The following is a 21,467-nucleotide window of genomic DNA, read 5'->3' as shown; positions in this document are numbered from 1 at the left end:
ATACTGAAGAAAAGTATTCATTCAGTGTCTCCCCAATCTCTTCCGCCTCCACACGCAACTTCCCACTACTATCCTTGACTGGACCTATTCCTACCCTAGTCATTCTTTTATTCCTAACATACCTATAGAAAGCCTTAGGGTTTTCCCTAATCCTACCGACTAAGGACCTTTCATGTCCCCTCCTTGCTGCTCTTAGCTCTCTCTTCAGGTCCTTCCTGGCTACCCTATAACTCTCAATCGCCCCAATTGAACCTTCACGTCTCATCTTGAGATAGGCCGCCCTCTTCCATTTAACAAGGGATTCCAATTCCTTATTAAACCACGGCTCCCTCGCACGACCCTTTCCTCCCTGCCTGACAGGTACATAATTATCAAGGACACTCAATAGTTGCTCCTTGAACAAGCTCCACATATCATTTACACTCTTGCCTTGGAGTCTACTTTTCCAAGCCACACATCCTAAGTCATGCCTCACCGCATCATACCGCCTCACCTTCCCTGACCCCAGCTATAACTCTTGCCCTGTGGCAACAACCACACCACTGTGGCTGAACACTTAAACTCCCTCTCACTCCGCCAAGGATCTGCAGGTTCTGGGCCTCCTCCACCGCCAAACCCTAACCACCTAACACCTGAAAGACGTACGCCTCATCTTCCACCTGGGTACCCTCCAATCACACAGGATCAATGTGGATTTCACCAGTTTCCCAATTTCCCCTCCCCCTACGTTATCCCAGATCCAACTTTCCAATTCTGTACCACCCTCTTGAACTGTCCTACCTGCCCATCTTCCTTGCCACCTATCTGCTCCACCTTCCTCTCCAACCTATCACCTTCACCCCCACCTTCATCTACCAATTGTATTCCCACTAATCTTCCCCCCAGCCCCACCCCTGCTCCCACTTATCTCCCAGCCCTCTTGACCCACAAGCCTCATTCTTGATGAATAGCTTCTGCCTGAAACGCAGATTCTCCTGCTCTTCGGCTGTGCTTTTCCAGCACCACACTCTTTGACTTGAAGAACGGTCACTGAACTTGAAACATTAATTCTGTTTTCTCTCCACAGATGCTGTTAGATCTCCTGAGTTTTTTCAGCAATTTCTCTTTTAGCAGCAATAAAACTGTGCTTTACATCATGTAGATATGTGATAGTATGTATCCAATATGGTATTATTGAGGCCTTGCTCATTAGAAAAGTTCACAACTGCATGAACGCAAGATATAAGTAAATTGGCCAAACTTTCACTTGGATTATACCTTCCATGATTTTCTTAAAGGTGCCCTGAGATGTACAGATGGCTGAAATTTGTTGATTCCAACAGGTTATTGAATTTAGTTGGAGAGTGTATGCCATGGAAGGAAATAAAATCTATAAAATCATCACATTTTTGCTTCCCTGACTAATTCTGATTTAATGTTACCAAATAATTTTGATGCTGGTATACAAAGTGAATTATGTTATCTAATCTAGTCCTCCATTTCATCATGGAGTTTCTGGCCACACTGTACCTTCACATCTTGAAGAATACAGTAGATATCAGTTTACTACAGATGTTCCAGTCCAAGAACATTTGACTTTGAAATACCACTCATTAAAAGTAGTTTTAATACTATTAATTAAAATATATGCAAGATCATTAAAAGAGTATTATATTCACAAATCATTTGCTCATGGTTGTAAGTGGAGAAAAACATACTTCAGCAAAAATATAAAGCTTTTCTACAAGGTTAACCTGAAAGTACACTTCATTGCAGACATTGACGAATGCCATTGGATTCCTGGTATTTGTGCAAATGGTGTGTGCATTAATCAACTTGGAAGCTTCCGTTGTGAATGTCCCATGGGATTTCAATATAACGATCAACTGATCAGCTGTGAAGGTAATAAAGAAATGTTTCTTAATTTGTAATCTCTTATGAATTAATTCCTTCAATTTATTTAAAACTATAAGGAGAAATAAATAGTCTTTCTTAATGTCTGCTCTTTAAGGTATTCTGTTGAAGTTAAGAAAGACAACAGAATCAACAGAGCAGAAATCTCAAGAAGGAACCATACAGTATGGTCAAGTGAAATAAGGATTGATAGGAAGGGTGAGGGAAGTAACAAATTAAAAATATATATGAATGCACGAAGCATCAGAAATAAGGTGGATGAGCTTGAGGCTCCGTTGGAAATTGGCAGGTACAATGTTGTGGGGATAACTGAGACGTGGCTTCAAGTGGACAGGGCCTGGGAAATGAATATTCAAGGCTATATGTGCTATCAAAAGAACAGACTGACGGGCAGAGGGGCCCTGTTGGTGAGGAACGATATTCAGTCCCTTACGAGGGGGGACATCGAGTCAGTATGGATAGAGCTGAGAAATTCTAATGGGAGTCTGGATGTAGGATGTAAGTTGAATAAGGAGTTGAAATTGGCCTATCGCAAAGGTATTACTACAGTTGTTATGGGGGATTTCAACATGCAGGTAGACTGGGAGAATCAGGATGGTTCTGGACTCCAACAAAGGGAGTTTGTGGAGTGCCTCCCAGATGGATTCTTAGAACAGCTTGTACTGAAGCCTACCAGGGAGAAGGCAATTCTGGATCTGGTGTTGTGCAATGAACCAGATTTGATCAGGGATTTCAAAGTAAAGGAGTCATTAAGAGGTAGTGACCATAATATGATAAGTTTTAATCTGCAGTTTGAGAGGAGAAGGGAGAATCAGAAGTGTCAATATTGTAGTTGAACAAAGGAAACTATGGAGCCATGAGGGAGGAGCTGGCCAAAGTTCAAGGTTCAATACCCTAGCAGGGATGGCAGTGGAACAACAATGGCAGGTATTTCTGGATATAATGCAGAAGATGCAGAATCAGTTAAGTCCAAAGAGGAAAAAAGATCCTAAGGGTCGGCAGGGGCGGCCGTGGCTTACGAGGGAAGTTAAGGACTGGATGAAGGTAAAAGAGAAGTATAACATAGAAAAGATGAGCAGGAAGCCGGAGGACTGGGAAACTTTTGAAGAGCAACAGAGGATAACAAAAAAGGCAATACGTGGAGAAAAAAATGAGGTACAAAAGCAAACTGGCTAAAAATATAAAGGAAGATAGTAAAAGTTTCTGTAGGTATGTGAAAAGAAAACAAAATTGGGCCCTTGAAGAGTAACCCACCCAGACTCATTTCTCTCTGACCAATGCACCGAACATTATAGGATATTTAGCTTGGCCAATTCACCTAACCTGCATATGTTTGGACTGTGGGAGGAAACCGGAGCACCCGGAGGAAACCCACGCAGATGCAGGGGGAATGTGCACACTCCGCACAGACAGTCGCCTGAGGTGGGAATCGAACCCGGATCCCTGGCACTGTGAGGCAGCAGTGCTAACCACTGAGCCACCAAAAAGGAGGACGCATGTAACATCACAAAAATGTTGGGGAACATGTGGTCCAGTGTGAGAGAGCATCTGAAGAAAATTTATATTAGTAAGGAAAGACTAACAAATTCCCAGGATCTGATCATCTACATCCCAGAGTAATTTAAAGAAATGGTCCTAGGATTAGTATGTGCATTGGTGGTCATCTTTCAAGATTCCCTAGACTCAGGAATAGTTCCTATGGATTGGAGGATAGCTAATGTAACCTTACTATTTAAGAAAGGAATTAGAGAGAAAACAAGGAATTATGGATTAGTAGTAGGGAAAATGCTAAAGCCCATTATAAAAGATTTATTGGCAGAGCACTTAGAAAATAGTGACAGAATTGGATAGAGTCAGCAGAGAATTATGAAAGGGAAATTATGTTTTAACAAATCTGTCAGGATTTTTAAAGGATGTAGCTTCTAGGATGGATAAGGGACAGCCAATGGATGTGGTTACTTGAACTTTTAGAAGGCATTTGATAAGTTGTGGATAAGAGGAGAGTTGTGTTAAAATTAAAGGAGATGGGATTGTGTTTTTGTACTGACATGGATAGAAACTGGCTGGCAGACAGGAAACAAAAAGTAGAATAACACAGATCATTTTCTGAGTGACAGCCAGTAAACAATGTAGTATCACAGAGATCACTGCTTGGACCCCAGCAATTCACAATATATATTAATGATTTATATGAAGGGACTAAATGTAATATCTTCATATTTGCAGTCAACACAAAGCTGGGTGGGAAGGTGAACTGTGAGGGGAATGCAGAAGTGCTTCGGTGTGATTTAGACAAGTTGAGAGTGAATTGGAAAATGCAGATCAGGTGAGGTATAATGTGGATAAATTTGAGGTCACCCACTTACGTAGCAAAACAGAAAGACTGATTATTATCTGAATAGCAATAGACTGGAAAAGGGAAAGGTGCAGTGGGACCTGGATGCCCTTGTACATCAGTTTCTGAAAGTAAGCATGCAGCTGGAGCAGCGGGTGAAGAAAGCATATAGTGTGTTGGTCATCATGGTGAAAGGATTCAAGTACCGTAGCAGGGATGTCTTGCTGCAATCGTTCACAACCTTAGTGAGAGCACACCTGGAGTATTGAGTGCAAGGGACTTTTGGCATAGGCAATGCATGAAGATGTGGAAAAGAGAGGGATTAATAGAATAGGAATGGGCATTGTTGGAGGGATATGGAAGGAGCATTGAGCAAGGTTGGAATATGCAAGGACATAGGAGGGAAATATGAACTGGGAGGTGAATATGAGCTATGAAGCAATGTGGGAGATGGGTTAGAACTAAAAGGTCTAATATACAAAGGAACCTCGATTATCAAAAGGACTCAGACGGGGAGTATTTTATTCGGTTAATCGAATACCAAGTAACATAGTTTAGCCAAGCATCAGGACCTTGCAATCTTGCCGGATAATCCGAAATTTGAATAATCGAATGCCGGATAATCGAGATTCCTCTGTACTTGGAGGACTTGGTCAGTGCTGCACTGACCAAGGCTGGCCTTCTAATCAATTCACCTCTCCACCCATGTAGCTCTAGTGCTGCTTTGGATCTGTTCCTGGGTCTAACCAGTTTTGTGTTGACTCATGGAAACCAAACTCTCACAGGACTACCCCAACTTTCAGAAATTAGGAACATAACATTGGGGAGAATTTTAGGCCAAAGTATACAAACCAAGATGCAGTGTGCTCAAGGCTAGATTTTCTTGGAATTTGGACATAATCTTACATGAAGGTGTCTCTGATTTTATTAATTGCTGGCTATCTTCTGAGATTAGTTGGAGGCAGCCACAGTTTCCGAGGAGCACTAGTTTATGGCTTCAGATCTTGCCACTAATTCTCAGACTGAATGAATTTGGTTGGTTGAACCATCTCAACCGCACCCCGTTCACAGCTGTTCTTCCAATTTTATTTCTTCTCCACTAATATATTCACAATTTTCCTTATTCTCAGCTAAAGTAGTGTTTTGCCGACTTCTTAATTTGCTACTATAACTATAGAAAATGATTTATAGTATATTTGTGCAGCATATTTAGAAAATTAGGTGTCATAATTCAATTCAATGAAATTCTTTTGTCGCAACCCGGCACACAAGTCTCCTTCCCACCACATCACAACCTTGGACTTCCAGAATATCAGATAATATGTGTCAGAACAAGTCAGTATAGATACTGTCCGAATGTCAGTTTAAAAACCAAATTCTTCTTTCTTATGATATGTTTCAATAAAATGTATTATATGGCTTTTGTATCATTTGATAACTGGGCTACTATTTCACCGTACATGCTTTGTAAACAAAATGTTCAAAGATAATAGCAAAAGCCACAAACAAAAAAGTATGTACATCTTAATTCTTTATAGATGTTTGAATTTAATGGTAAGGGTATTGATGACAAGCTCCCTTTACAATTATCAGATCAATTGTAAAAACCCTGATTTGGAACGTGATGCCAAAGCTATTTTAATTTGTTAATGTATTCTTTGTTCACTCAGATATGGATGAATGTCAGAATGGCCCCCTTTGTCAACAGAACGCTAATTGTATTAACACTCCTGGGAGCTATCGTTGCGAATGTTTGCCAGGTTACCGTCTCACAATAGCAGGACATTGTATTGGTAAGCAATATCTACTAAAAGCTAAACATAGTTATGTGTTCAACTATGAACAGTCTTATCCTGCATATCAGGTAGATCTCCTTATTTTTGGAAAAGAAATATCCTAGTTTGATAAACATTTTAAACACTGCACAATGTATAGATTGGTTGTTAACCCTTATCAAGAAAGACCTGTTGTGTGGTTGTCAGGCAGAATAAACAAAAATACAAAATGTTTAATTGTAACCTACAATACCTATTTTTAATTAAAAGGAAATATCATTTTCCTGCAATTATATTCATTTCTGAATGTTGTGTAAAGATAAGCGTATAATAATTTTAAAATATCGTTGTGAGGGTCAGAATGCTTTACATGAGAATATAAAAACATTCCAAAGAAGTACTTGGGAAAAGCTGATTAACATGTTAAGAGGAGAAAGTGAGGTCTGCAGATGCTGGAGATCAAAGTTGAAACTTTATTGCTGGAACAGCACAGCAGGTCAGGCAGCATCCAGGGAACAGGAGATTCGACGTTTCGGGCACAGGCCCTTCTTCAGGAATGAGCAGAGAGTGTTCAGCAGGAGAAGATAAAAGGTAGGGAGGGGGGACTTGGAGGAGGGGAGTCGGAAATGTGATAGGTGGATATTTCTTTTCCATGTCTTAACATGTTAAGACCCTACTGATCTATTGGTTTGCCATTCTAAAGAATGTTTCAGTGGAATAGTTGAGAACTTGTTAAAAGTAGTAAACTGGTAATTGTTTTTTCATATTTCAAATGAAAGAAAGCAAAATAAATTGGTCTGGTTGATGTTGGTACATCCTTCACTGAGAGAGCACGTCAATAATTTACATATCCCCAATTTACAATTTTCCACCCATTAACATAGAATCATAGAATCTGTACCGTGTGGAAGCAGACCATTCAGCTCATCGAGTCTGCATCGAACCTCTGAAGAGCGACCCACCCCACTACCCTACCCATTTAACTCCACATTTCCCATGGCTAATCCACCTAACCTACACATGCTTGGACACTATGGGCAATTTAGCATGGCCAATCCATGTAACCTGAAAATCTTTGGACTGTGGGTGAAAACTGGAGCACCCAGAGGAAACCCACTCAAGCGGGGGAAAATGAGAAAATGTGCATACTCCACACAGACATTAGCACAAGGGTGGAATTGAACCCAGATCTTTGGCGGTGTGAGGCAGCAGTGCTAACCACTGAGCCACCATTCCACCCTAATGAAACTAATGAAGTAAAAAAAATCATGGTCTAAAAGTTTGCAGTTAATAGTATACATTCAGAGTACAGGAAATGAAAGTGTTTACCCAAATTGAGAATCGCCTTGCCATTTCTCACAAGTACTTCAATATTCATAGCATTAAGATTGAGAATACGTGATGGAATTACATGGCTGCTTCACGTATTGTGTGATATCTATCAAGATGCAGAGTCACAGAGTATTGCAGCAGTGAAAGAGACCCTTCAACCCATTATGTCAGCACCAGCCATCAAGTACCTATCTACCTAAATCCCTTTTCTCAGTACTTAATCCATTGCCTTGTACACTTTAGCATTTCAAGAGTACACCAAGGTACTACTTAAGTGTTGAAATAGTTCCCAGTTTTACCGTCTTTCAGGCAGAGTTCCAGATCTCCACCACCTTTTAGGTACAAATGATCATGATTTCACAGCAAGCAGCAGAGAGGTTCCTGTTCATGCAATTTAAAATATATTGTTCTAATCCAGAAGCTCAGTTGGTGGGGGATAGAACTGGCATCAACTTTTACACACTTGTATATATGTTTAGAAGTACGCATACACAAGCTTAAACCTCCTAACCATAAAAACCATAGTCCATGTCTACACACAAAGGGGTGGTAGAGGTTTGGAACTCTTTCTACAATGGCAATTGGTGCTAGATCGGTTCTTCATTTTACTTAGATTACTTACATGTGGAAACAGGCCCTTCGACCCAACAAGTCCACACCAAAGCGCACCCACCCAGACCCATTCCCCTACATTTAACGCTACAGGCAATTTAACATGGCCAATTCACCTAACCTGCACATTTTTGGATTGTGGGAGGAAACCGGAGCACCCGGAGGAAACCCACACAGACACGGGGAAAATGTGCAAACTCCACATAGACAGTCGCCTGAGGCGGGAATTGAACCCAGATCTCTGGCATTGTGAGGCAGCAGTGCTAACCACTGTGCCACCGTGCCGCCCGTGTAAGTCTGAGATTTACAAATTTTTATTAGGCAACTGTATTAAGGGATTTGGAGAAAGGCCACAATCACATTGAATAGCAGAACAGGCTTTAGGGCTGAAAAGCTTAATCCTGTTCCTATGTCTATTTATAGGAGTGAAATGGATCCTAACTGACTGCTCATCACCTGCAGGCAATTAAACACAATCTCTAAACATCACAGTTCATGTTCCGATGTGTACTAGTGTTACCATATACATAATGTGTACAGAAAAACACAAAACATTAGAAATACAGATGCATCAAATCTGAAAAAGGCAGATTAATGGTTGAAGCAGGAACATGCAGCAAAATTGGTCTTCACTTGACATTTCAGATACTGACCAACTACTGTATGTTACAATATTTTTAATCTTCTTTAAATTCTTGGTATTCAGATGGCATTTTTAATTGTTAAAAACTTTACCCTCAGTTGTATGAAAGAATGATTGCTGCTCGTTGTTTCAAATTTACTTCCTCTGTTTTTGGAAAATTCAATTTCTTTTGTATGCAGATCGTAATGAATGTCATGATATCCCCAATGTTTGCAGTCATGGTCAATGTACTGACACTGTAGGAAGCTACTACTGCACATGTCGCAATGGCTTCAAAGCAACACCAGATAAAACAATGTGTATGGGTAAGTAAACAATGAACCATGGTCTTTGGAAGTTCATAGAATGAAATTGCACACTCAATGACTTTCCTAATTTTGCAATCCAATCGGCTCTATTCATTTGTGGTCATAACTAAGTAGAAAAATGAGTGGAGTTTGTGTCCATCCAGTTTTCTATTGGATTTTATGCTCCATGTACATAGATCCCTGAAAGTTGCCACCCAACTTGATAGGGTTGTTCAGAAAGCATATGGTGTGTTAGCTTTTATTGGTAGAGGGATTGAGTTTTGGAGCCAAAAGGTCATGCTGCAGTTGTACAAAACTCTGGTGCGGCCAGAGTCTGGCTGGATTTTTGTGGTTGGATTTTTGTGTGTGGTTCTGGTCACCACATTATAGGAAAGATGTGGAAGCTTTAGGAAGGGTTCAGAAGAGATTTACTAGGATGATGCCTGGTATGGAGGGAAGGTCTTATGAGGAAAGGCTGAGGGACTTGAGACTTTTCGCTGTAGAGAAGCAGGTTGAGAGGTGACTTAATTGAGACATATAAGATAATCAAAGGGTTACATAAGATGGACAGTGAGAGCCTTTTTTCCTCAGATGATGATGGCTAGCACTAGGAGACATAGCTTTAAATTGAGGGATGATAGATATAGGACAGATGTCAGAGGTAGTTTCTTTACTCAGAGTAGTAGGCGCGTGGAATGCACTGCCTGCAACAGTAGTAGATTTGCCAACTTTAAGGGCATTTAAATGGTCATTGGATAAACATATGGATGATAATGGAATCATGTAGAATAGATGGACTTCAGATTGATTCCACAGGTCGGCGCAACATCAAGGGCCAAAGGGTCTGTACTGCACTAGGGGGCATATGTTTAAGGTAATTGAAGGAAGGTTTAGGGGAGATGTCAGAGATAGGTTATTTACTCAGAGAGTGGTGGATGTATGGAATGCACTGCCAGCATTCAGAGTAGAATCAGATACATTAGGGACATTTAAGCAACTCTTGGATAGGCACATGGAAGTTAATACAATGAAGGGTATGTAGGTTAGTCTGATCTTAGAGTAGGATAAAAGGCCGGCACAACATCGAGGACCAAAGGACCTGTACTGTGCTGTACTGTTCTATGTTTTGTATTTAATTACATTAAAGGCACTGTATAAACGCAAGTTGTTATAAGGCTAACATTACTAAGTATTATAGAGGTGCCCACATTGCGGATTAAGGGACTAGAGAAAGGAAGGGAATTGGTGACCACCAGACAGTCCAAGAGAAATGTGCAGGGGTCCCCTGGTGTCCCACTGACAAATCATGTTTCCAGTTTGGAAGTTGATGAGGCTGCTGGTTCCTCAAGGAAGTGCAGTCAGAGCTAAGCTTCTGGCACCACAAGTGACTCAATTGTAACTGAGGGGAGGAAGAAGAAAAGAGGAGCAATAGTGATAGGTGATTCATTAATTAAGTGAATAGACAGGTGTTTCTGTGGCTATCAACATAACTCCAGGATGGTATGTTACCTCCCTGGTGCCACAATCAAGAATGTCCTGTAGTCTCTTTGTGGCATTCTTTGGGGGGAGAATGACCAGCCAGAGGTTATGGTCCATGATGATACCAATGATTCTGGTAGAAAGGGGGCTGGGATTCTGCAATTGGAACTTAGTGAGCTAGGTAGAAAGTTAGCTAAATAGAACCACAAATATAGTAATGTCAGGGTTACTCGCAGTGCCACTTGCAGGCAACTACAGGAATGGGAGGATAAGGCAGATGAATGCAGGGCAAGACAGATGGTACAGGTTAGAGGGCTTTAGATTGTGAGAGTGACTCTGGGAGACATAGCACCTCTGCAAACAATATGATTGCACCTAAACAGAGCTGGGACTGAGGTTCCTGCAGAGTGTTTTGCTAGTGCCATTGAGAGGGCTTTTAAGTAACTTGGCAGAGCTGTGAGAACAAAAAAGAATAGTGGAGAAGAATATCATAGCTTGCGAAATACTTAGGGCTATAGTTGGCACTAGCATAGAAAGTAATAAGTTGATAAATGAAGTGGGAGTAAGGGAGAAAGAAAGCCCAAAATAGAGTTGATGTGCATGTAAGTAAATGCATAGGGTATGGTAAATAAAGCTGGGGAATCACATATGCAGATTGTAATGTGGAATTATAATCAGTGATGGAGACCTGGCTTAAGGAAGGCAAGATTGGGTGTTTTCCTACGTGTAAGTTGTTCAAGGAAGATCAGAAAGTAAAGTAGCACCATTAGTTCAGGAAGACATTGCAATGCTGAAGAAAGATGATGTCTCTCACTGTTCAAGGACAGAGTCAGTTTAAAGAACAAAGAAAGTTTACAGCCCAGGAACAGGCCCTTTGGCCCTCCAAGCCTGAACCGATCCAAATCTACTGTCTAAACCTGTCGGCCAATTCCTAAGCATCTGTCTCCCTCTGCTCCTCACCTACTTATGCATCTGTCCTGACGCATCTTATATAAATCTACCGTGCCTGCCTCTACTACCTCTGCTGGCAACACATTCCAGACACCCACCACCCTCTGTGGAAAATTTGGCGAGAGCTATAGAATAAAAGGGTACAATTACATTGCTCACAGTAGCCTATAGACTACCAACTAGTAAAAAAAGTGTAGAGAAGCAAAACTGCAGGGAAATTACAGAGAAGTACCAATATTATGGAGTAGTTATAATAGGCACTTCAATTGGCCAATGTGCACTGAAATACTGGTAGTGTAACGGATAACAAGGGGTAAGTGTTCCTAGATTGTCTACAGTAATATGCTTTTAGTCGAACAAGGAAAGATGCAATGTTAGACACGATCCTTGAAAGGAGGAGGGCGAAGTTGATCAAGTATCTGTGCAAGCCTGAGATAGCAATGTTGGCCAGGAATAAGGTGATGTGTTTAAGGGGCAGACATCTGGAACCTCAGGGTCTTTTTTGCAGACAGAACGCAGGTGTTCTGCGAAGCAGTCACCAAGTCTCAGCTTCGTTTCCCCAATGTAGAGAAAGGAAACAGGATTAGCTGAGTGACAGGAGACAGAGTGATGGTCAGTGGATGTTTTTCAAATGTGAAAGAACTGTAAACTGAGAGGAGGACAGCATAGAACTCCAAAACGAAGTAGACAAGTTGGTGGATTGGATGGATAGGTATCAGATGAGGTTAAATGCAGGGAGGTATGAGGTGATGCAGAAGAACATTCAAGGACAATATAAAGTGGGGGCTACAGTTCTAAATGACGTGCAGGAACAGAGGGACCTTGATGTAGATGTGTATATTTCATTGCAGGTGGCAAAACAGTTGAAGAGATCAGCTAATAAAGCATATAGTGTTCTCAGCTTTATTAATAGGCGCATAGAGTACAAGAGCAAGGAGGAGATGATGAACTTGTACAAGACACACTTGTTAGACCTCAGCTGGAGAATTGTGCACTGTTGTGGGAGCCACGTTATAGCAAAGAAGTGAATGCATTGGAGGGAGTGTAGAAGCTGTTTACAAGAATGACCATAGGAATAAGAAACTGCAGTTATAAGGATAGATTGAAGAGGTTGTTCTCCTTAGGGAGAAGAAGGCTGAGAGGAGATTTGATAGAGATTTTCAAAATCATGAGTGGGTTCAACAGAGTGTTGAGGGAGAACGCCTTCTCCCACTTGTGAAAGAAAAAAAAACAGGAGGGCATAGATTTACTGATGTGCAAAAAAAAGCAAGGGTATTACGAGAAAAAAAACTTTTAAACACAACAGGTGTTTAAGGTATGGAATGTAATGCATGGAAATGTGTTGGAGGCAGGTTCAATTGAGGCATGCATGACAGCATTGAATGATAATTTGGGTAGAAATAATGTACATGAATATGGGGAAAAGACAGGAGATTGGTACTAGGTAATAAAACCAGCGCGAGTCCAGTGAGCCAAATAGTCTCCTCCTGCGCCATAACAATGTTTTGGTTCTGTGATAGTAATCGGCAGCTATGTCAAAAAATCAAATCATTCTGCATCTTTACAGACATGTTTTTCTCAGGAGGGTGACAAGCAGGATCACCTTATTCTGCACTATTTTTACTTTACCTGGTCAAATGGGATTTAACTGTTAAACCAATTCATTACTTATCACTGTCATTTTCATCCCTTCACATTTATTATATTAAACAAAGGACTTTGCCTGACAGTTTTGTTATCTAAACAACTTACTTTATTTATAAGTACATATAGAAATGATTATAAACATCTATAAGGAATATAAGCATTTTTGTCCCTTTTTATTGGGCACATTTTTCCATTTAATAATCACCTTTTTATCAATCCTTTTGCTGCTTATATGGAATTTCTTACCTCCTGTAATAAATTCAAAGCAAAATTCTCAACATGTCCAAAACATTATTAAGCTGGTGCTGTTCATCTATCATTCCCTTGCTCACAAACCAACAATAGTTACTGGTCAGTACCACTTCAGTTTAAAAATTCACAACTTATTTTCAAATTCCTCGAGAGTCTTATCTCTCTGTCTCTGTAATCATCTCTGACATTACAACCCTCTGAAATCTTTGACTTCCCACAGTAATGATCTTTACCCCATCCCTGATTTTAATTCCTCCACCAATGGTAACTATTTTTCAGGTGCTTGAGCATTAAACTCTATAGGATTCTGCTACTTTTCATTTCTCTCCGACTTCATAATAGTCCTTAAAATCTAACTTTTGAACCAAACGTTTTGTCACCTTTCCTAAATTTCCTTATATAACTTGTTGTCAAATTTTGTTTGGAAATGTTGCTGCGTAGTGATTTAAGCACTTTACTACATTAAATGACATCCAGGAATATGGAGATAGTGTGGGAAAACTGCAATGAAAAGATGATCAACTATAACCTAGGATGGTAAGGCAGGCTGAATGGACTGAGGTGCCTACTCCTACTCCTATTCCTATGATCCTATACCCGCTTCGCTGTTTTGTGTAATCTTTATTACTGGACATACTACTACACTGTGGCAAATCAGGGGTATGACAAGCTAGTTTCTTTTTGTACTCTAAACTAGAGAGATAATAGAAAATGGAAATTTGGTGGAGGTTTATATTTACTAGTACCATGAGATGGACCTCAAACTTAATGGTGGAACTGCCAGTCCCTGTTATTGACGCCAGGAAAAATAATGATTCAGTGGGTGTAAAGCAGCAGAAACAATTACAAAAGCAGTTGAAAAGCTGATCTTGTGAAAAGCAAATTGTTTGCCTGAGTAATGTGTTCTGATTGTTGTTTTTAATATATAAAGCAAAAAGCTCAGAGACCTCCTGCAGCAGAATGAAGACCTAAAGTAACCAGCCAGCTTAATTAATCAACAGAAAGATTGCATGATGAATAACATATGAGCATGTGACTCATATGTTGGGAAGTCATGGGTTTAATCCATATGTCATGCTATTGAGGAATAAGGCGTGCATTTACTCTGTGGTCTCAAGCTACGGTTCCAGTTGGACAATCCAGAGAGTCAGCTTATGCTGCTTTTGTATGCCTTCTGCCAACTAATTCAGATTTGCATTGGCAGTAGAGTGACACGAGATTAGCTATAGTTGTCATTTAACCCAAAGGGAGAAGGATTGAAGGGCAATATTCTCTTTATAAAGTACATTATGTGAAGCAAAGGGATTCCTATCAATAGAAAAGTTGCATCAAAATAATGCATGTTTGCTAGTCTGATTACTTATTTCAGTACTCTTTTTTTTAATGTGTAGAAAATCAGATGCAAAATAAAGTTTTTCCCAAATTAAAAGGTAACTGATAATTCCCTTTTCAATTTTCCAGATATTGATGAATGTGAAAGGCAGCCATGTGGCAATGGGACCTGTAAGAACACAGTAGGTTCCTATAGTTGTTTGTGCTTTCCTGGATTCATGCTATCACATAACAATGACTGCATTGGTAAGTTAATCATAGTGTTATTCTGAGCTAAGCAAATGTAGAAGTCTACAGGAAACAAGTTTAAATGTTTCATATTTTATATAATACATGGTGAATCCTGTAATTAACTTCTAAATTCTGGATTTTAAAAAATGAAGGAATTTTGCATGAGAATCTTTCCTATTTTGTATTGAGGGGAAACACAAGAAAGAATTCCACTCTCCTAAAAGGGAGCTGCACTCACAGGGATCGTTGTTCCGCAGACTGACATTTTTAAGTTATCGCCCTATCTGCTCCTGTGCTGTACGTTTTTCCCTATGGTTTGAGACTAAGCAAAGTCATCGATTACCTGACACGTTAGCAGTGAAGTCTGTAAGCATAGTATTAATCACAAAATAGGACTTTAAACAAAGCTACAATTATAGAAATATAGCTTGTATGAGGTCATACTTTTATTTCTTTTAAATATACTGTCAGTGCGTATTACTCTAGTTTGTCTTCTTGGTACTGTAGTCAGTATATTTTTCCTTTAATTGAAGCATTGTGACATACATAAACTTAATTTACACAGTCAAAGCATTGGTTGCCATGCAAATAAAATGTCTCTGGGATTAGAATAGTTTAGTGGTTGTTATTGACCAACGCACACTCGATGGGCGAAAGGGCTTTTTGCCTTGCTGTAGACCTTATGACTTTATTCAGAAATTAATAAGATATTTGAAGTCCTGTATCACGATGAGATTTCAATTGACAAGCTCTAAGTTGCTAGACTGTTAAAGAATATTCGTGAGTAGAGTACAATATTACTGTCAAAAAATATTTGTTCTGGACAATAACATCTCCAGTAAGAAAGCCTAACATTCCATTCCTCCCTGGAATTCAGTTGCACTACCATCACCATCAACATCCTTGGAATTACTATTGACCAGAAGCTTAACTGGACCAGCCATATGTGTACTGCAGCAACCTGTCAGAGATTGGGTATGCTGGAGGCAAGTAACTCGCCTACTGCCTCCATAAAGCCATACCATCATATGCAAAGCGCAAGTTAGTAGTGTGTACTTATCTGGATCAGAATGCTCCAGCAACATTCTAGAAGCTCAACATCATTCAGAGCAGAGCAATTACCAGCATCCTCCACAGAAATGCATTATCATATGCATTATCTACAAGTATAAGATTTGGTGATTGCTTTCTCTCTTTCAGAAAGTGTCTGACAACTAACCATAATTAAACAGAATATAACAAATTATATGCTTGGTTAATTGAGTAAAAATGTCATTTTTGAAAAATAAGAGTTGAGAGGGTGTTCCTGGAAAAGCACAGCAGGTCAGTCAGCATCTGAGGAGCAGGAAAATCAATGTTTCGGGCCGGAGCCCTTCCTGATGAAAGGTCTTTGCCCAAAACGCCAATTTTCCTCCTCCTCAGATGCTGCCTGACCTCCTGTGCTTTTCCAATAACACAGTCTCAACTCTGATCTCCAGCATCTGCAGACCTCACTGTCCCCCATTATTGAGAAATAACTCAATCTGATACAACAACCACTTTTACACCTCCCCAAGGCTTCTTCAGCAACAACTCCCAAACCTGCAACATCCTCTGCCTTGAAAGACAAGAGCAATAGAAGGGTGAAAATAGATAAGTCCCCTGGGTCTGATGGCATTTATCCTAGGATTCTCTGGGAAGCAAGGGAGGAGATTGCAGAGCCATTGGCCTTGATTTTTATGTCCTCGTTGTCTACAGGAGTAGTGCCAGAAGATTGGAGGCTAGCAAATGTGGTTCCCTTGTTCAAGAAGGGGAGTAGGGATAACCCTAGTAACTATAGGCCGGTGAGTCTCACTTCTGTTGTGGGCAAAATCTTAGAGAGAATTGTAAGGGATAGGATTTATGAACATCTGGATAGGAATAATGTGATCAAGGATAGTCAGCATGGTTTTGTGAAGGGCAGGTCGTGCCTCACAAACCTTATTGAATTCTTTGAGAAGGTGACTAAGGAGGTGGACGAGGGGAAAGCAGTAGATGTGGTGTATATGGATTTTAGTAAGGCGTTTGATAAGGTTCCCCATGGTAGACTACTGCAAAAAATACGGAGGTATGGCATTGAGGGTGAGTTGGAGGTTTGGATTAGGAGTTGGCTGGCTGGAAGAAGACAGAGGGTAGTAGTTGATGGCAAAGGTTCATCTTGGAGTGCCGTCACTAGCGGTGTTCCGCAAGGATCTGTTTTGGGACCATTGCTGTTTGTCATTTTTATAAATGACCTGGAGGAGGGGTTAGAAAGTTGGGTGAGCAAGTTTGCGGATGATACGAAAGTCGGAGGAGTTGTAGACAGTGAGGAAGGATGTGGCAGGTTACAGCGGGATATAGATAAGCTGCAGAACTGGGCAGAAAGGTGGCAAATGGAGTTCAATGTAGCTAAGTGTGAGGTGATTCACTTTGGTAAGAGTAATAAAAAGATGGGGTACTGGGCTAACGGTCGGATACTTGGTAGTGTGGATGAGCAGAGGGATCTTGGTGTCCATGTACACAAATCTTTGAAAGTTGCCACCCAGGTAAATAGTGCGGTGAAGAAGGCATATGGCGTACTGGCTTTTATTGGTAGAGGAATTGAGTTCCGGAGTACTGAGGTCATGTTGCAGTTGTATAAGACTCTGGTGCGGCCACATCTGGAGTATTGTGTGCAGTTTTGGTCGCCATACTATAGGAAGGATGTGGAGGCACTGGAACGGGTGCAGAGGAGGTTTACCTGGTATGGTAGAAAGATCATATGAGGAAAGGCTGAGGCACTTGGGGTTGTTTTCATTGGAGAAAAGAAGGTTTAGGGGTGACTTGATAGAGGTGTATAAGATGATGAGGGGTTTAGATAGGGTCGACAGTGAGAATCTTTTTCCTCGTATGGAGTCAGCTATTACAAGGGGGCATAGCTTTAAATTAAGGGGGCTAGGTATAGGACAGATGTTAGGGGTAGGTTCTTTACTCAGCGAGTCGTGAGTTCATGGAATGCCCTGCCAGTAGCAGTGGTGGACTCTCCCTCATTATGGACATTTAAGCGGGCATTGGATTGGTTTTTGGAGGATAGTGGGCTAGTATAGGTTAGGTGGGCTTGGATCGGCGCAACATCGAGGGCCGAAGGGCCTGTACTGCGCTGTATTCTTCTATGTTCTATGTTCTATGTATGGGAAAACCAGCACCTCAAGTTCCCCATCAAATTACATGCAACCAAACTTGGAAATATATCACTGTTCTTTAACTATTGGGAAGTGCCAACCTGACAGAACTGTGCAAGTACTTTCACCACACAGACTGCAGCAGTTCAATAAGATGTCTCATCACTTTCTTATCATGGCTAATTTGGGATGGGCAATAAATGCTGCCTTGCCAGCAATGCCCACATTTCAAGAACAAATAAAACCAAAATTTCACGTTGATACAGAATATGCAACCAGGCAATTCCCTATGAATTATGTCATCTTTTTAACATGTAGAAAATTGGGTTCAGGTTTGTCAATGAACATGGCTGTTCAAAATTAAAAATATGGTATTACATTAAAACAGATCATGAAATAAATCAATATATTAAAACCAAAAATGTGACAATAATTTTCTGTTCCTCTTTAGATATCGATGAGTGCACTACCATGAATGGTGCTTTGTGTAGAAATGGACAATGCATCAATACTATTGGAACATTCCAGTGCTTCTGCAATGAAGGTTATGAACTGACAGCTGATAGAAGAAGTTGTGTTGGTAAGCAAAGCTAATGAACCGAGGGGAACAAGGTTGTACATCTTTACCTATTGCTATCAAATCTAGGAGCATACTACAACATCAAAGTTGTGAACACTTGGTTGTTAAAATCACAACTTTGTGGTATAGGATCATGTCTTCCTATCTTCATTGTAACATTGTAAAGGACTGTGTTATCTCCTCCATCCATGCTAATATATTAGTTCCAACACAATATCGTGTGTATTAATTCCTGAAGAAGGACTTATGCCCGAAACGTCGATTCTTCTGCCCCTCGGATGCTGCCTGGCCTGCTGTGTTTTTCCAGCACCACATTTTTCAACTCTGGTACTGCAGCATCTGTAGTTCTCACTTTCTCCTAGTCAAGCAGAGTTTCTCCAGTTCTGGATTGCAGATGAGAGTTAGATCATTTTGCAATAATGGAGGAATCGACAAAGATGGTGATGCAGAGGAGCTTGATGTCATCAAAGTAGATGTAAAAACTAACTGTATGCTTTAGGATGCTGTTGCCAAAGGATGTTGATCAGAAATGTAAGAGGACTAAGTGAAACTATGTGGGAGCCGGAAGAGAAGTCATTACAGCTGATAGTCTGACTGTGATGAGAAAGGTAAACATGGAACCAGATGAGACTATTCCTAACCAGTTACATTGACTGTATCGGTAGTTCATCAACTTCACCAGCACCTTCCATCCTGACCTCAAGTTCACATGGACCATCTTCAACATCTCCGTCCCCTTCCTGGACCTCTCCGGCAAATGACTCAATACATATTTTAAACCCACCAACTCCCACAGCGACCTTGATTACACCCATCCCACCCCACCCCACCCAACCACAAAAAACCCCTCCCCGTAACAGCATGAATTCTTACTCCTAAAATCCCCGCCTCTGCCGTATCTTCTCCCAGGAGGAGCAATTCCACTCCAGGACATCGCAGATCTCCTCCTCCTATTTATATAGCGCATTATCCTCCCCATTTTCACCACCCACAGTCAGACCCCACCATCAAAAGTATGTTTACCTCCCCACCCTTGTCTGCATTCCTCCAAGACTCCCTCATTGGGTCACACACCCCATCAACCCATCCTCTACACCTGGCACCTTCCCCTGCCACCGCACTAGGTGCAAAACCTGCGCCCACATCTCCCCCCTCACCTCTGTCCAAGACCTTAAAGGATCATTTCAGATCCAGCAGAGATTTTCCTGTACATCCACCCACCTCATCTACTACATCCATTGTTCTCAATATGGTCTCCTCTACATCAGGGAGACCAAGCGCCAAGTTGCAGAGTGGTTCAGGGAACATTTGTGTTCCACATGCACCAAACAACCCCATTGCCCGGTGATCAACCATTTCAACCCCCCCCCCTCCCCCCCCCCCCCCCCCACTGCCCTAAGAATATGCAAATCCTGACACGCTTCAACCAGCAAATCAAAGCCATTCGCCAGCTAGCAGAAGAATGCCTCGTCATCCACCTCAGGACCCTACAAGCACATGGCATTAACATTGACTTCACCAGTTTCCAAATCTCCCCAACCCCCCCCTCCAGCTCATCCCAAATCTAACCCTTGGACTTAGCACCGCCCCTCTTAAGCTGACCTACTGACCCATCTTCCTTCCCACCGACCTATTAAATCACCTCCCACCTGCATCCACCTATCGCCCATCCCACCTACCTTCCCCCCAGCCCCACCCTCACCCCCTATTTATCTCTCAGTCCACTTCCCCATCCTCATTTCTGATGAAGGGCTTATGCACGAAACGTCGACTCTCCTGCTCCTCAGATGCTGCCTAACTGCAGCACATTTTTTACTCTGACTCTCCAACATCTGCAGTCTTCACTTTCTTCTGGATGACAGTAAGACTCATTGAAGAAGGATGGTGTGGTAGCCAAGTCAAAATTTGAAAATAGATAAAGAAGAATGAGATGGTTTACTTTTGTTGCAGTGACATAGAACACAGTTTGTGATGTTCATAAGAATCTTTACAGTACTCCTGGAAAAGATGGGCTCAGTTTTTGAAAGGTGAGATATTTTGCAGTAAGAGGAGAGATTGCAAATGGGTTGATGACCTGCAAAGCAAATGGGGTCAGGGTTAATCTTTTTGAAGAATGGAAAGATAATGGCTGATTTAAAAGAGAGAGGGATAAAGCAGGAAAACAGAAAATTCTTAAAATATCAGTTCATGTAGGGACCATAAGGGGATGTTGAGTAGCCAACAGTTTAATGGAACTTTGACTTGAAGGCAGAAGTGAGAGAGGAGGCAGGAGAGCTTAATTGAAGGCAAGGTTCAGGCACCTCCGTTTTAGCTTCAAGACAGCCAGAACAGTGAAGCTGTTTTTATAGCTGCAGCTAAACACACAGAGTGGATGTATAATCAAACAGTGATGTCACAGGGAACTGGTGGGTGGATTCAGTAAATGCTGTTAAATTCAGTATATCATTAATTTTGTAAAATAACTTTTAAAAATTTTGGCCCTTAGCTACTTACAACTATGAGTAATTTTCAGTAGTATTGGTAAAGCTTACTGCATTTATTGATTGTAAACTAGTTAAAATTGTTGTTTAGTTAACACAAAATAAAAATGACAGGGCATTGTTGATCCAGGTCAAACATGTCTGCAGTAAGTATCTGCAACTTCAGGTAGTTGGGCTTGGAGTCAATGAGCTGGAGCTGCAGACACTGTGGCACATCAGGAAGGAGAACTGTTAGCAGAACACATGATTCCAGGAGGTGCTTATATCCCTTAAATTAGAAACATCTGATTTGGCCAGTGGTCAGGGACAGGAGGGTATGACTGTGAGTGAGGCAGTAAGGCAACCCAGAGAATGGGGGTGCAAGAGCCTCAGCTTTTATAATTGTCCAACTGGTTTCAGTGTTTTTTTTCAGCTCATTTGGATGACAGTAAGGATTTCAGGGTAGAAGAAGCTAGCAGTAGCAGCTGGAGAATCCAGTGG

The 21,467-nt window shown here is 41.1% G+C and overlaps 1 protein-coding gene across 1 annotated transcript in view; it reads left to right on the top strand.

The window, feature by feature from the left end:
- The window catches only part of LOC122542423 (fibrillin-1-like), a 610,102-nt gene that overhangs the window by 494,427 nt on the left and 94,208 nt on the right, over window positions 1-21,467 (top strand). Inside the window, exons 43-47 of the mRNA XM_087981979.1 lie at window positions 1,756-1,881; window positions 5,899-6,021; window positions 8,770-8,895; window positions 14,668-14,784; window positions 18,379-18,507. Of these exons, the coding sequence (XP_087838105.1) occupies window positions 1,756-1,881; window positions 5,899-6,021; window positions 8,770-8,895; window positions 14,668-14,784; window positions 18,379-18,507 (621 nt within the window). The remainder of the gene's footprint in view (window positions 1-1,755; window positions 1,882-5,898; window positions 6,022-8,769; window positions 8,896-14,667; window positions 14,785-18,378; window positions 18,508-21,467) is intronic.

This window comes from Chiloscyllium plagiosum, unplaced genomic scaffold, assembly GCF_037043375.1.
Source record: "Chiloscyllium plagiosum isolate Xiang-an unplaced genomic scaffold, Cpla_swu_hap1 HiC_scaffold_42, whole genome shotgun sequence".
In the NCBI taxonomy this organism is placed as follows: Eukaryota; Metazoa; Chordata; class Chondrichthyes; order Orectolobiformes; family Hemiscylliidae; genus Chiloscyllium; species Chiloscyllium plagiosum.
Note: the sequence above shows the minus strand (reverse complement) of the source record. Positions and strands in the feature narration are given on the sequence as shown.